At 54.0% G+C, this 12,762-nt stretch overlaps 4 protein-coding genes and 1 non-coding gene across 5 annotated transcripts; 2 read left to right on the top strand and 3 right to left on the bottom strand.

Moving 5' to 3' along the window:
• Positions 1–36: 36 nt before the first annotated feature.
• Positions 37–120, bottom strand: EV422DRAFT_t33. Its single transcript has one exon. It is a non-coding gene; the product is annotated as a tRNA-Tyr (tRNA).
• A 68-nt stretch (positions 121–188) lies between these two features.
• EV422DRAFT_238435 (P-loop containing nucleoside triphosphate hydrolase protein) lies at positions 189–1,442 on the top strand. The gene is made up of 2 exons (XM_053065630.1): positions 189–454; positions 528–1,442. Exons 1-2 carry the CDS (start codon positions 298–300, stop codon positions 1,298–1,300), a joined length of 930 nt encoding a protein of 309 aa, XP_052928638.1. The 5' UTR covers positions 189–297; the 3' UTR covers positions 1,301–1,442.
• Positions 1,443–2,324: 882 nt separating this feature from the next.
• EV422DRAFT_564296 (uncharacterized protein) lies at positions 2,325–4,434 on the bottom strand (the record flags this gene model as incomplete). Its single annotated transcript, XM_053072183.1, has 2 exons — positions 2,325–2,565; positions 2,627–4,434. The coding sequence occupies 2 exons, from the start codon at positions 4,432–4,434 to the stop codon at positions 2,325–2,327; spliced, it is 2,049 nt and encodes a 682-aa protein (XP_052928639.1).
• Positions 4,435–5,719: 1,285 nt separating this feature from the next.
• Positions 5,720–6,790, top strand: EV422DRAFT_492514 (anticodon-binding domain-containing protein; the record flags this gene model as incomplete). The annotated part of the gene is made up of 3 exons (XM_053067606.1): positions 5,720–6,012; positions 6,196–6,478; positions 6,548–6,790. The coding sequence occupies 3 exons, from the start codon at positions 5,720–5,722 to the stop codon at positions 6,788–6,790; spliced, it is 819 nt and encodes a 272-aa protein (XP_052928640.1).
• A 790-nt stretch (positions 6,791–7,580) lies between these two features.
• On the bottom strand, positions 7,581–11,779 carry EV422DRAFT_503721 (uncharacterized protein; the record flags this gene model as incomplete). Its single annotated transcript, XM_053068371.1, is given in 4 exon segments — positions 7,581–10,451; positions 10,471–10,611; positions 10,863–11,143; positions 11,347–11,779. 4 exon segments carry the CDS (start codon positions 11,777–11,779, stop codon positions 7,581–7,583), a joined length of 3,726 nt encoding a protein of 1,241 aa, XP_052928641.1.
• Between the last annotated feature and the right edge of the window lie 983 nt (positions 11,780–12,762).

Consider the following 12,762-nt stretch of genomic DNA (forward strand, 5'->3'; position numbering starts at 1 on the left):
GAGCAAATTGCAAATTGCAAAAATAAAAAGGAAATGTCCGGCCACCCAGGATCGAACTGGGGACACCCAGATTACAGCTTGCGTTACAGTCTGATGCTCTTCCAGCTGAGCTATGGCCGGATGGGTTAAATTGCAGTGTTTGTCAAAATATATATACTTATTACAAGATACTGTTTTCACGTGACCATGTGGACTTCTAAGTTTCCAGTGCGATCGCAGGCTTTCCCACTCGAAGGTTTGACCAGAGAGACACAACCACCGACCGACGTTCAGAAAAAGTCAAGAGCAACGACGACAATGACGGAAACAGAGGGACGCCAGAGGAACGGTGGTGGGATCGACAGCAAACTCGATGCCACCCTTGTTTTTGAGACCACCGACGATGTCAAGGTCGTCAACACTTTCGACCAAATGGGTCTGAAGGAAGACTTACTGAGAGGAATCTACGCCTACAGTGAGTGAAGACAAGATCAGAGATGTGCCATGTTGGGGAAGATAGCTGTACTCACAGGGGTTCCTCATTTCAGACTTCGAGAAGCCGTCCGCCATCCAACAACGTGCAATCTTCCCTATTATCAGTGGCCGAGATGTGATCGCCCAAGCGCAGTCTGGAACCGGTAAAACTGCCACCTTCTCGATCTCCACACTACAAAACATCGACACTTCGACCCGCGAAACACAGGCATTGGTGCTGTCTCCCACTCGTGAGCTCGCGACGCAGATTCAAAGCGTTGTCCTCGCTTTGGGTGACTACATGAACGTCCAGTGTCATGCTTGTATTGGTGGGACCAGTGTCGGTGAAGACATCAAAAAGTTAGATTACGGACAGCACATTGTCTCGGGAACCCCTGGCCGTGTGTTTGATATGATCCGTCGCCGTCACTTGCGCACAAGGCAAATCAAAATGCTTGTGCTCGATGAGGCCGATGAGATGTTGAGCAAAGGGTTCAGGGAACAGATCTACGACGTTTACAGATACCTGCCACCAGGGTGCCAGGTGGTGCTACTCAGTGCTACACTACCTTACGACGTGCTCGAAATGACGACCAAGTTCATGACCGACCCAGTCCGCGTCCTGGTGAAACGTGATGAATTGACGTTGGAAGGCATCAAGCAGTTCTTCGTGGCTGTGGAGCGTGAAGAGTGGAAGTTCGATACCCTTTGCGACCTCTACGATACGTTGACGATTACCCAAGCCGTTATTTTCTGTAACACACGTAGAAAGGTGGGTCTCGCACTTGATGCTTTGCCCATGCTTCAGGACGGTTGCTCACCCGATTTCTTCAGGTCGACTGGTTGACGGAGAAGATGCGTGAAGCAAACTTTACCGTTTCCTCAATGCACGGTGAAATGCCTCAGAAGGAGCGTGACGCCATCATGACAGAGTTCCGACAAGGATCCAGGTACACAGGCGAATATGTCTCGGTTGGCTAAATGCGCGATGAATGGATCCCTTTGGTCTTCTCGATTATCGAACGGAGCGCTGACTTCGCTTTTCCACGTTGGTGGTGTTTCTGACTCTTAGTCGGGTCTTGATCACCACCGACGTGTGGGCCCGTGGTATTGTAAGTATTTCTTCATACTGATGCTATTAGTCATGTCCTCTATCGTTAGCAAACTTGCTCATTTTATGTCCCTTGTTTTTTTTCTTCTTGATAGGATGTGCAACAGGTGTCTCTAGTCATCAACTACGACCTCCCCAACAACCGTGAGCTTTACATCCACCGGTAAGCACGGAACTCATACTAGTTTCCATTGGCAAACAGACTAAGCAATTCCGTTCTCATTGCAGTATCGGTCGTTCTGGCCGTTTCGGACGCAAGGGTGTTGGTACGTTCTCCGACCTGATGTATCACACCAGGGATCTCGGTCTCATAGTTCTACTTTCCCTTCAGCCATCAACTTCGTCAAGATTGATGATATCAAGATTCTCCGCGATATTGAGCAGTACTACAGTACTCAGATTGACGAAATGCCCATGAACGGTATGATACCAGTTTCCGTTCTGATTTTCGGTCGAATGTGCGTCTGATCGCGATTGCTTTCCGCCCCGTACAGTTACCGACCTCATCTGAGAGCTTCTGCGACCATGACTGGAGTCGCTTGTGAATAAGCAAGCAACGATTTTGTGTATCTTATTGAGTTCAATACGAATTTAGAGTTCGTCAGTGTTCTGCATCAGATTTTACCGGTCACGTCGAGATTATCCCAAGGAAAGAATGGACCTAAAAGGAGCTACTGTACAAGTACCTACATCTACGGCTCTACCTGCTCTCTAATCACTAACATCTCAAGCTTGCCAAAACCATCGTCAGTCCACCTCGTTATCCGATATCCGTTGTAGCGAAGTCCGTTTCGTCAAGCGATCCACCGGCCTCCACTACCACCTCCGTCCCGGGATCTACACCGAGTGTATGCGGGAGATTATGCTGTCCCGTTAGCGGTTTGGTTTTGAGCAGTTTTGCCAACCCTCGGCCCACTTTATCGTTGCCGCTCGTCGTGGGGTTATGCGGCTCGTATCCGGAGTGGCCACGGGAGCCGGATCTGATTTGACGAGCTTCGAATCTGAGGAAGAGGATTTGAGTTTCATCAATACCGGAAAACGTCGTCCGTAGTTAGAACCCACCTCGACTCGGCAGTCTCCTCCACAACCTCCCCTCCATGGGCGTACTGCAATCCAATCAGCCTTTCCAACGCTTTAGCCTTCGTCTGTGCCTGCCGTTTAGAACTACACGCTTGCTGATGGCTCTGTTCCTTATGCTGAGTGTGCGGTCGGATCCGCGTATACAGAGTCGTAAGATACAGCGCCGGAGGTGGGGGGACTTGCCCGTGCGCTTCGGATTGAGGGTAGACTTCGGGCGCGACGAGGGATGTGGATGATACAGAGGATAGGGACGGTAGTGATGGAACGGACGTGGATAACGGGTTTGCTGATGGTTTGTGGGATTGGGATGTCATATTTCGGGTTTGTGCAGGGGTGGATTTACTGTAGGAGACGAGCGGTGGGCCGTGCTGGGGAGATGGTGAGGATGCTTGTGGCGATGGTCGTGCAGGACCGGTCCGTTGCGATGGCGGTGCTATTGGAGGCATAGTGACCCGTCGTGCGCCAGCGCTACTCCGCCCACTGCCTTTCCTACGTCGTCTCCTCCGATTTGGGGGCTTTCTTGTTTCCACGCCGGTACCAGCTACCAATCCAGCGTCATCCGGCTCCTTCTGCACCGCCACCACCACAGGCGTCATGCCCAACACCGGTCCCGGCCGTCTGTCGCCACTACTCCTATTCTTCATCCTCTGTGCAGGTAAGGGCGTTATCGACGTCGTTGCGATCAACGCATCCCTTCCAATCTCCGGTAACGACGATGACGACCCATCGAACGAGTCGGAGCTTGCGCCGCGCATGTTTTCGACGAGCCAGCGTTGTCCATCATGCATGCGCGTGTGAGGGCGCTGGAGCTCTTCTGATGATTGAGACGGGCCCAGCGGCGGGAGAAGGGGATCCTGTGGGGCGTTCGGTTTTCGGGGTGGTGGAGCGGCGGTGCTTAGCCGTGAAGCTCTGATGCCCGCGGCTGAGTGGGCTCGATTGTAGTGTTGGGGGAAACGGGGTAGGACGAACACCGCTGTCATAGGGGCGCCTAGGGGGAGTGTCTCAGAGTCCCTTCGTCCCTCGCTCTTGCGATGGCTATGGGCAGGAGTATGCGCCACAATGGCCAGATCGTTGGTGCGTGTATGCGCATCACCCGCGGATGGGTATAGTAGTCCCGTCGTACTCCCATCGTTCATCGGCGTCTGAGACCGTGATGCCGACTGCGAGCCCGAATATGAGCCGCGGGATTCGCTAGCACGCATCCCATCGTCTATTCTCTGTTTCAGCCGTTGTCTCCGCCTCGCTATTGCCGCTTTCTGTGGCGACCGCGGTTTGACATGGCCCATCCACGGGCTCAAACATATCGCGTAAGAATCGAGTCCGATTTCCGGCTCCGCTGACTTTGAGACGCTCGGAAGGGATATCAGGTCTCCAGTGCTAGATGCAGCAATGTGGATCGCCGTGGTCCTCATCGTAGCTGACGTCCGCGGTAAACCTCTTGCGTGGGTGTCCGACTTTGAGTCATGCTCATTTCCATGGTCCATGCCCGTACGTGTTGCTGTGAGTGTCGCCGGTATCTCAAGAGCTGCGTCTTCGCTCCGCTTTGAACTTGATGGTGGTTTGACGCTGGCAAACCGCGGAGGAGCCAATTGCGGTAATGCCCGCGAGGAGAGCATTGCGCGCGGAAGCTTCCTTTGGGGTGATGTGACAAAGATGAGAGGGAAATGCTGCTGCTGGTTCTGGAGCGAGCTGGCGGGGTGCGATCTTGTATCTGCGACATTATGCGATGTTGACGGTCTCTCTGCATCGTCGATGTCCTCTGGCGGTGGTATCTTTGGTTTTTTGACCATTTGGGCGACAGAAAGAGAGGGGGCCCTGGCGACAGGCTCGTCGGCAACAGGATGATGACTGCTACGGGACAACGCTGATAGGTAATGGTGTCTTATAGGAAAGTCGACTTCCAATGGCACCATCGATCTAATGAACTCTGGTTAGAAACTTCTACTAATTCAAAGTTGAAGTCAAAGGAGGAGTTTGTCCTAAGCTGGAACGAACTGGCAGGCTTTCCGGGACACATGGGCTCGGAGAATTTCGCCAAATCTTACCACGGGTGCCGACGTAAGTGTAAGCCACGCATTGCAAGGGATGCTTCGTTCGGACGTTTTCCGCGTCAATTCGCCAGACATTAACTCTAACTGTGAATGGAGGACGTCCGAGTTACGAGCGGCGCTAAGCCCTGTTCCGAATCTTCGTTTGATTAGGGTTTGCGAAGGAAGGTACCGGCGGAAGGTAAGAAAGATGATCGAGGCAACATACGCCAGACAGTCGAAGTACTAGAATGAAAAGCGAACATAGACCCGCAGAAGTATACTTAAGCTGAAACTATTATGGAAGACGGTGTTCATTCGAAGCCGACTTGGAAGTCATGGTTCTTCATCCGTTTGAAAGCTCGAAATGGGTTTCGATGGACATGACGGAAACCGTCGAGCGGGGTTTGGTGGAGATTTTTTTTGACAGCGCGCTTCACGTCACACCAGTTTAGCCCCCGAAGACGGGCCTCGTGGCTCTGGTCTAATGAGTTTGATTAGCGTTCTGCGCGAATAAACAGTATCCCGTCTTAACAGTGGCCGTAAGACCATCTCGCAATACGACACCGTTTGAATCCGCAAGGAAACAACGGGCTCGCCGCTCAGTTCCCACCCCGACTCCAATCCCCACGAGAACGTTGTGATCCGCTCTCTCACCCCAGGCATCGACGGGCGGAACCCCCACCCTGCATGATCCCTGGTCGGGTGTGTCCACGAGCAGGCTGACTCCTTCCTCTCCACGGAGGGCTTTGCTGTTTGTCCCTCGGCACAGAAGTGAAGTAAGCGTCCCTTCCACAATAACCCTACAGACGGTAAACTGCTCTAGGGGTTTTAGCGGCAGAAGGACTAACCTCGTGCCTCTCATCTGTCGTCGGTTCAGCTGTCTCTGCAAGCACCGAGTAGCACCCGTTGTGAGCGAGCCCCTTTGAATTGACGTCCTCGTACGCGTGCTTCAGCGACTGCCACCATCAGAACTTAGACAACTGTTTCGAAAACCGACTCACTGGCCTGGATGATGGGAAGTGGCCCTCTACCTGTCACCGCCTCCATGACGTCTCGCCAAGACGAGAATGAGGCCTCGAACACGACGTCGGAGGTGTCACCTGGTGACAACAATTTCGGCCTCGATCCGGCTACAGCGGAAGGACTCTACGTCCGTCTAATCACCACCAACGATCAGACGTATGAAGGACTCATCTATGCTTACGACACAGACTGGGGGGTCCTGGTGCTGCAGAGCTCTTCAGGAGGCGGCGGGGCGGAAACGTCGATTCCGGGCTTGACGGAGTCTGCCTCCGCCACAGCTTCGGCATCTGCGAATGATAGCGGCACCTCCACCCCGTCCGCTCGTCTTCCGGAGGCTTCGGGTCCGGCGGCTAAAGTAAACGGCCGTCCTATGAACTTTGCTGCCGCTGCAGCCGCAGCCACGGCCCGTTCGTCCTCTTCCACTTCTTCTGCTGCTGCTCCTCAACCAAAGAAGCCTGCTTCGCCCGCTCCTTCGATCCAGTTTGGAACGATCAACAGCGGCAGCGCCGCGACGAGTAACAGTCCCAGTCCTACTCCATCGGTTTCCGCTCCAGGCACGTTCGACTTCCACATGCTCAAATTCAGCCTCATCAAAGACATCGAGCCTGTATCTGGAGACGGGAGCGATGAATCGGCAAGCAATTCACGTATAAAGGGTCAAAAGGTTCCGAACCCACTACCCGCACTGGCCCCTTTCGGTCCGATCAATATGGATAAGTTAGCTGCTCGGGAAGAGGCCGCGATCGCTCGGATTGGCTTTGGAGTCACTCCTGAAGCTCAGGTAAGATATACTTGCAATCAGAATTACCGCTTAGTTCTCAGGATGTTGACCATACCTTACCCCTCGCAGACCATCTTCGACCACCTCTCAAAAACCCTACCGACAAGATGGCGAAAAACGTCCATCGTAATCATGGACGAGATCGAAATCAACTCACCTTATAACTCTGCCGACTGCAAAGTCGTACAGGGAAAGACAAATGCCGAAGCCTCTCTGTCTCGCGTGAAAAAGGTGCTTGAAGGAGTTCGTACCCGACTTGGATTGGATCACAATCGGCAAACTCAACCACATAGTGCTCAAAACCGAAGATAGAGAAGAGGGAGCAGAAATGCCGAAGAAACTGGCATATACGCTGGAGGTCAACTGTTGTTGGATCCGTGGGCGTTTGGGGTTTCCCTTAATGGCGGGCAAGCTGGTGACGGATGTGGTTGAGATGCTTTTCATGTGGGCTCTCCTCGCGTGGTGTCTGCTACGGCAAATGTCTGATGCGTTGGGTGGTTGGGATGAGCTTGAGGAGGGATGGACGGCATATGGAGCGAGTTCCGGCAGCGATAGCATTCCCGAATATAGCAATACACAATGGATAGCGTCGGAAGCCTTAGCTGCAGTGTAAACCGAGTCATTGTGGGAGATTTCTTGACGAATCTTCGATTTCACTGAGCATCCGCCAAATGTTTGCATTCTTCTCGAATGAGGGAAGTGAACGTGAAATTGATGAGCCAGAGCAGCTTCATGCCAGTCTTTTTCGGCATTCATATTGGGAGCAAGAAATTACATGTAATTTGAGCATTCAAGAGAATATCCAGATGCCAAAGACACGAAAGAAAACCATGCAGACGCCGATACGCAAAACATGGAGGTCCTCGAAAACAAGATCTATCTAGTGCCAAAGGCACTACCGAAAGTCTGACCAAAAGCATCAACAACTACGCCAGAATCAAGCGTCCTCTATAGATGCCTCGGACCATCTGTGTGGTCAACGAAACACTACGCCTTTGGGGGGATATTCTATGTAAGCTGGGGAGGGGAATCAAAACAGAGCAGAAAGTCTCGAGATCCATCAGGCATTGTCGAGTACCAAATGTACAGACGAAGAAGGCTTCTAGAACAGCATCCTCCCCTTCTTCGCCAAACGGAGCGATGCACTGCTGCTCGCCTCGCTGGGAGCCAGGGATGACCTCATGCTGCCGGTGGACATAGCCGGGTCCGCTTGGTATCTATAGCCGCTACTCCCCGACATGGATGCCGATGCCGAGGAGAAGTGGTCTTCGTCTTCCTCGGCGACGGGAGGTGGTATGGCGCCGGGTGGGAGACGGATCGACTGCGAGGAGGTGAGCGCGGAAAGGGCTGGAGAGGAAGGGTTCTTGCCCGCGGCGTAGAGAGTGGTGAGATTTTGGTGGGATGCAGAGGCGTGCAGTGGCAGGTGTGGGGATGAGATGGAACCTAAGGGTCGCTTGGAGGCTGACATGTAAATGCCGTTTGTGCCACTTGTGACGGCGGGTTCCGCCGCCTTGGAAGATTTGGAGAATTCGAAGGGTAACGTGGGCAGGAACATGATGGATCGGGAGTGGCGGATGTTTTTCGCAGCCGCGGCGTCCTTTCCGGCGTTCGGTACAACGTTGTTGGCGGTCTTGCTGCCCAATCGTGAGATTGCGTTTTCCCATTTACGAAAAGCGGCCGACAGCCCGCTGTGAGTGCGCTTTGCTGACAGTTCTCGGCGTTCTGACACCGTCTTCGACTTTTCAGAATCCGCGCCGTCGGAGGCCGGTGACGCAGGGGAAGGCAACGAAGGCAAGGAAGGTGTAACCAGGCTGACTGGTCTTTCCTCATTGGTAATGACGACGTTGCCAGGTAGCACGATTCGGCGGAAACCAGCGGTCCTCCGCGAATCACTTGCACCAGCGTCAGTGGTCGATGAAGTGGTCACAGAGAACGACGAGCGTTTCGACGTGATCGAACCATTGCGGAGAGTAGAAGCTGGGCGATTGTTCGCAGTGCTACCGCCCGACGCAATTGACGACGAACCGCCTTCGCGGCTGACGGTCTCGGATGAGCCTCGCGTGCTAGTGGCGACTTTCGAGAGGGTGCTGACCCTGGCGCTAAGTGGCCGGTCGATCTCGATCTGGCTGCTTCTCAACGAGCTGGAGTCCTTGTTGCTGATGAAGTCCTCGATAACCGTGCCTCTGAACGGAGATGATGGTGCCAGAATGGTCTCGCGGCGACTCTCCTCATCGGAAACCTCTAGGGTGGCGTCGCTTTCGGGGTCACTCCGAGCCCCTGCTTCGTCGTGCTGCTCATCGTGGGATGATGCCGCGTCAGCATCCCCTCGTTGAGAATCTTCGCTGCACCTTGTTTCCGTTTGCAAAGAGGTTGCGATGCTGTCGAGAACATTCGCTTCTCCCAGAATGGCGGCCACATCCTCGTCTGACATGAAGCTTCCTTGGTTTGCCAGTCTGCGGGCCAGTGCCGAGATATTCGCCAATGCCTGACGGACCTTCTTCGCCCTGTGATCGGGTTTCGTCGGACGTCTGCGTGCCTTCCGCCTTGAACTCTGTCTCCTAATCAGTGTCGCATTGGAGTCAATTCTGGAATGCTTTGACCGACCCCTGGAGCTTTTCCTTCGAACGAGGGTCCCATCGAAGTCAGTTATCGTCTGACGGACGCTTCGACGTTTGTGACGTCTCTCCTTATGCACGCTTTTGCGCGAGCTTCGCGTCGTTCCATTGGTGGCGACCGACGCTCGTCGACTCCTCGATAGTGACCGAGATAGTCGGTATACAGTAGAGCGACGTGTGGGTGAGTCTCGGAGTGCTTCGAAAGGCGAGTTGGGATAGAGGGAGTAGAGCGGCGGCGACGGCGGTGCTGGCTCGATGGAAAGACCCTCAGATCTTACCACGATGTCGAGTGGTGCAGCCGGTGGGTCCACGGGCGTCGGGAGAGTGGAGGCCCTTGAGTGTTGCAACAGGTTCTGACCAACGGCCACTGTCAGATCGAACACTTCCTTGCTTTCGGGTCCCAAGGAAGCATCCTCTACCGGCGCAATATGTAGAATGCTGTCTTCGCGCGCTGGGAATTGGGCAGATATCTGCTCTTTCGCCTCCAGGTCCTCCGTGCCCTCCATAGTTGTTCCAGCGGGTGCTACAGTTCCCCACAGCCCTGTGACCGGATCCTGATAGCAGAGCACGCGAGTGGCCATGCGCTTCCTCTGCGACTCCGGTACATCTTCATCGGACGACTGCGCGACTCGCGCAAGTGCCGACCCGCTTTGGGAGTGAGACGCAGATGGCTGTGAAGACCTTAAACTACCAGAAGACTGCGAATCTGTCCTCTGCAACTGAGTTAATCGCTTGTCGATAACCACATCTTCGATAGAAGCCGCCGGTGAAGGGAACGCAGGGGTTGGCTGGCCCGTGGCGAGCAGGGGAGAGGATTTTGAGCCCGTTAAACGACGTTGTTGAATGGTGGGAAAGGGCTCCGTGTCCGCAGCATCCGTCAAGTTGCCAATCTCTGAGGGAACAAGCGCCTTTAGCTTCGTCGAGATCCCACGAGCAGGTATAACAGCCGCCTCAGCTGGAGGCGACGGAGGAGCGGCGGCCAGTGCACGTGATTCCTTCTGTAGCTCAGTAATATCGAAACGCTGCCTCCGTCGCAGTCCAGCTGCCGAGGGAGGTGCACGTTCAGACGATGGTGGGCTATTGACTAACTTTTGGCTGCTGTCGGCAGAGCGGAAGAACGACGAGACCGATTTCCGCAGTGAGCGGAACAGGTGCGGACGCTGCGTTGGGACTTTGCTGCGGTTATCCATTTCTCTTTTCGTACTTCGATACAGTCGGTCCGGTGTATGCTCGCCCGATGGCTTGTAATCGTTGACAATTTCGAACACTTTGACTGAAAGACCTCGCAATTGCAGTAGGCTCGCTGCACCCTCCGTCTCTTCTGCAGTCGCTGGGGCTGGGGTGCAGCTAAGCCGAATCTGTCGACGGAGAGTAGACCCTGGGCGAGTTGCTTGGAACGTCAAAGGCCTGGGCTGGCCGCAAGAAAAACGACACCGGCGGTTCTTTCGTCAGCTTCTCCTCTACAACCGTATCTGTGCAGCCGGCCGGATACAGGACAGACAGCCTTGTGGTAAGCAGCTATTCCAAGCCAGGGGATATTGAATATCCAGGGGGATATGGCCCTCCTGGTTGGTGTATGCCGTGCGTAGCTCTTCCAATAACGAAAGTGTGCTTGTTGGAAGCGAGCGGTGTGATCTGCGAGTGGGCAGGCAGGAGACACCAAGTTCAGCGGACAAATTTTGGCGCGCCTCGGATGGAGCACAGCGTAGACGAGATCTCGCACACTCCGCCCCGCACACCGTTACACCCACACCCACACGCACACTCACTCGACGGCCACAGATGTGACGGGCGGGCTGCTGAAGCTCGATCCAAGGACGCTTTTCGTCCTCCGGGTGCGTGCAAGACGACACTGGAACTTGAAGTCTGGGGAATTGATGAAGGTTCAACTCTCTGATATGCCAACGGTTGTGCCCGGCTTTTGCGACGAACGAATCCTCTACAAGAGGTAAAACAGCGACAGCGACGGCTAGGCCTACTCGGAGCTGATGAGGATTACGAGTGAATCGATGTCTTTTGTAACTGAAGTAAATGTCACCGGTGGACGGCACTGGACGCTGCGGCAGGACATTTGGGACGAATCATGTTTTCGCAGATGTTTGCACGAGTGCTTTGCTGCGCCGCTGCACATGCCCTAGAATCGTGTGGGGACCTCTCAATCCCGCCTTTGCTCGCAAATATCACAAGGTCTTGTGTTTTTCAATTCGAAATGGCTCTCAGCACGGCCAATCTAAAGTATGAATCTATGAGTACCATATGCCGTGGTCGACTTCCCAACTCCCGACCTGCGATTTGTAGCCTTCCCCAAGCCGCAATCCCGGATCCCTCCGATGGTGCACCCGATTTCCACTACCAGTTGGGGCAGCATTGCCGCAGCAATCGAAGACGAATGCTTGGAAAGGGACATGATGAGCAGCCGATCCTTCGGACTTTCCTCGCGTGGGAGGACCGTGGAACAACGCTGACCGGCGATAGGAACTTTCGCAGCACGGGCGGAGTACTGATTGCAGCGTTGCTGGGTTGGGCCGCTAGGAACGCCGCTGCGTAAGGGAAGCCGCCACCGGAAGTTGCACTGACCACGCAAAATTTCCCTAAACCAAAACTGACAATATTTCTGGATGCCGTCAAACTTGATCTCACTGACAGAGACAAACGTCTCCCAATCCCCAGCCTTCGTCGGCACCATGAAGTTAGGATTTCAATACTTTTTTAATTCGGATCCTGTGTCATTGAACCGCCTCATATTGCGTGCTCCATTTCATTTACTAGCTGTTGATCGCTCCTCGCCGGAAAGACCAAGCACATGTGAATAGCACTGAATACACAATTAAATATGAATATCCTTTATCGGCAGAGGATCATCCTCTACTGCGGAGTCCACTCTCACTTCGAAGCTTTGACCTTCGACTCTCACATCCGCAAGTTACAAGTTACTCTCTGCTGGTCTGGCGGGAAGTCAAAGACATCGTCACGCAGGACTAACAAAATGGGCAAACTTTTGCGAAGCATTTCGGAGCTTGTTCCCTCAACTTGTGCTCTCAGATCCTCCGACGTGCAGCAAAGCGTCGTAGAGCGCGTGGATTCCACCATGTATCTGAGGATGTCCCAATCTACATATACATATTCCGCACCGTGCCAAATCGCGCTCGACCGAAGCCTGCGATGCGATGAGCTCTCCGCGGCGCGGTTCGTAGTAGCTGGCCACCTACATAGTGCGCTTGTCGAGCAGCAGCTCAATCTCAACGGGGGCACCAACGTTTATTTACAGACTTAGGTCCATATCACGCTTGATGGCGGCAGCCTCGAGGTTGTACTGTATAGACAGTCTGCAGGCGGCGCAGCGTATGTGTAGCCGCGCTTTGCGAAGACAGTTCCGACCTAGTGAGTTTCCAAGCGAGGACTAGTCGAAGGATGATGACACACTTACCTCGTCCAGCCTGAACGACACGGGGGCTTGTCCCATACCCGGCGGAGAGACATATGTCAGGGAGAGCTTCTGCTTCCAAATCTGCATCAGAGTATCACCGGGCAATCGACTTCCAACGGCCCTTCGGCTTGAAATTCTCTGCTTGAAGTTCCTAAGGAAAATCTTGACAGCGGTCCGAGCAACCAGTAATTGTCTCGGTCTCGGTAACATGTCGCTACCCCGGCTCTGGCGCCAAAACCGGT

This window comes from Fimicolochytrium jonesii (genome assembly GCF_025526975.1).
Source record: "Fimicolochytrium jonesii strain JEL569 chromosome Unknown EV422scaffold_3, whole genome shotgun sequence".
NCBI classification, from domain to species: domain Eukaryota; kingdom Fungi; phylum Chytridiomycota; class Chytridiomycetes; order Spizellomycetales; family Powellomycetaceae; genus Fimicolochytrium; species Fimicolochytrium jonesii.

Excerpts from the sequence above, each read along its gene's own strand:
- EV422DRAFT_238435 (XM_053065630.1), top strand. The coding sequence starts at position 298 with ATGACGGAAACAGAGGGACGCCAGAGGAACGGTGGTGGGATCGACAGC. Across the intron at positions 455-527 it reads GAGAGGAATCTACGCCTACA|ACTTCGAGAAGCCGTCCGCC; the intron begins GTGAGTGAAGAC and ends TCCTCATTTCAG.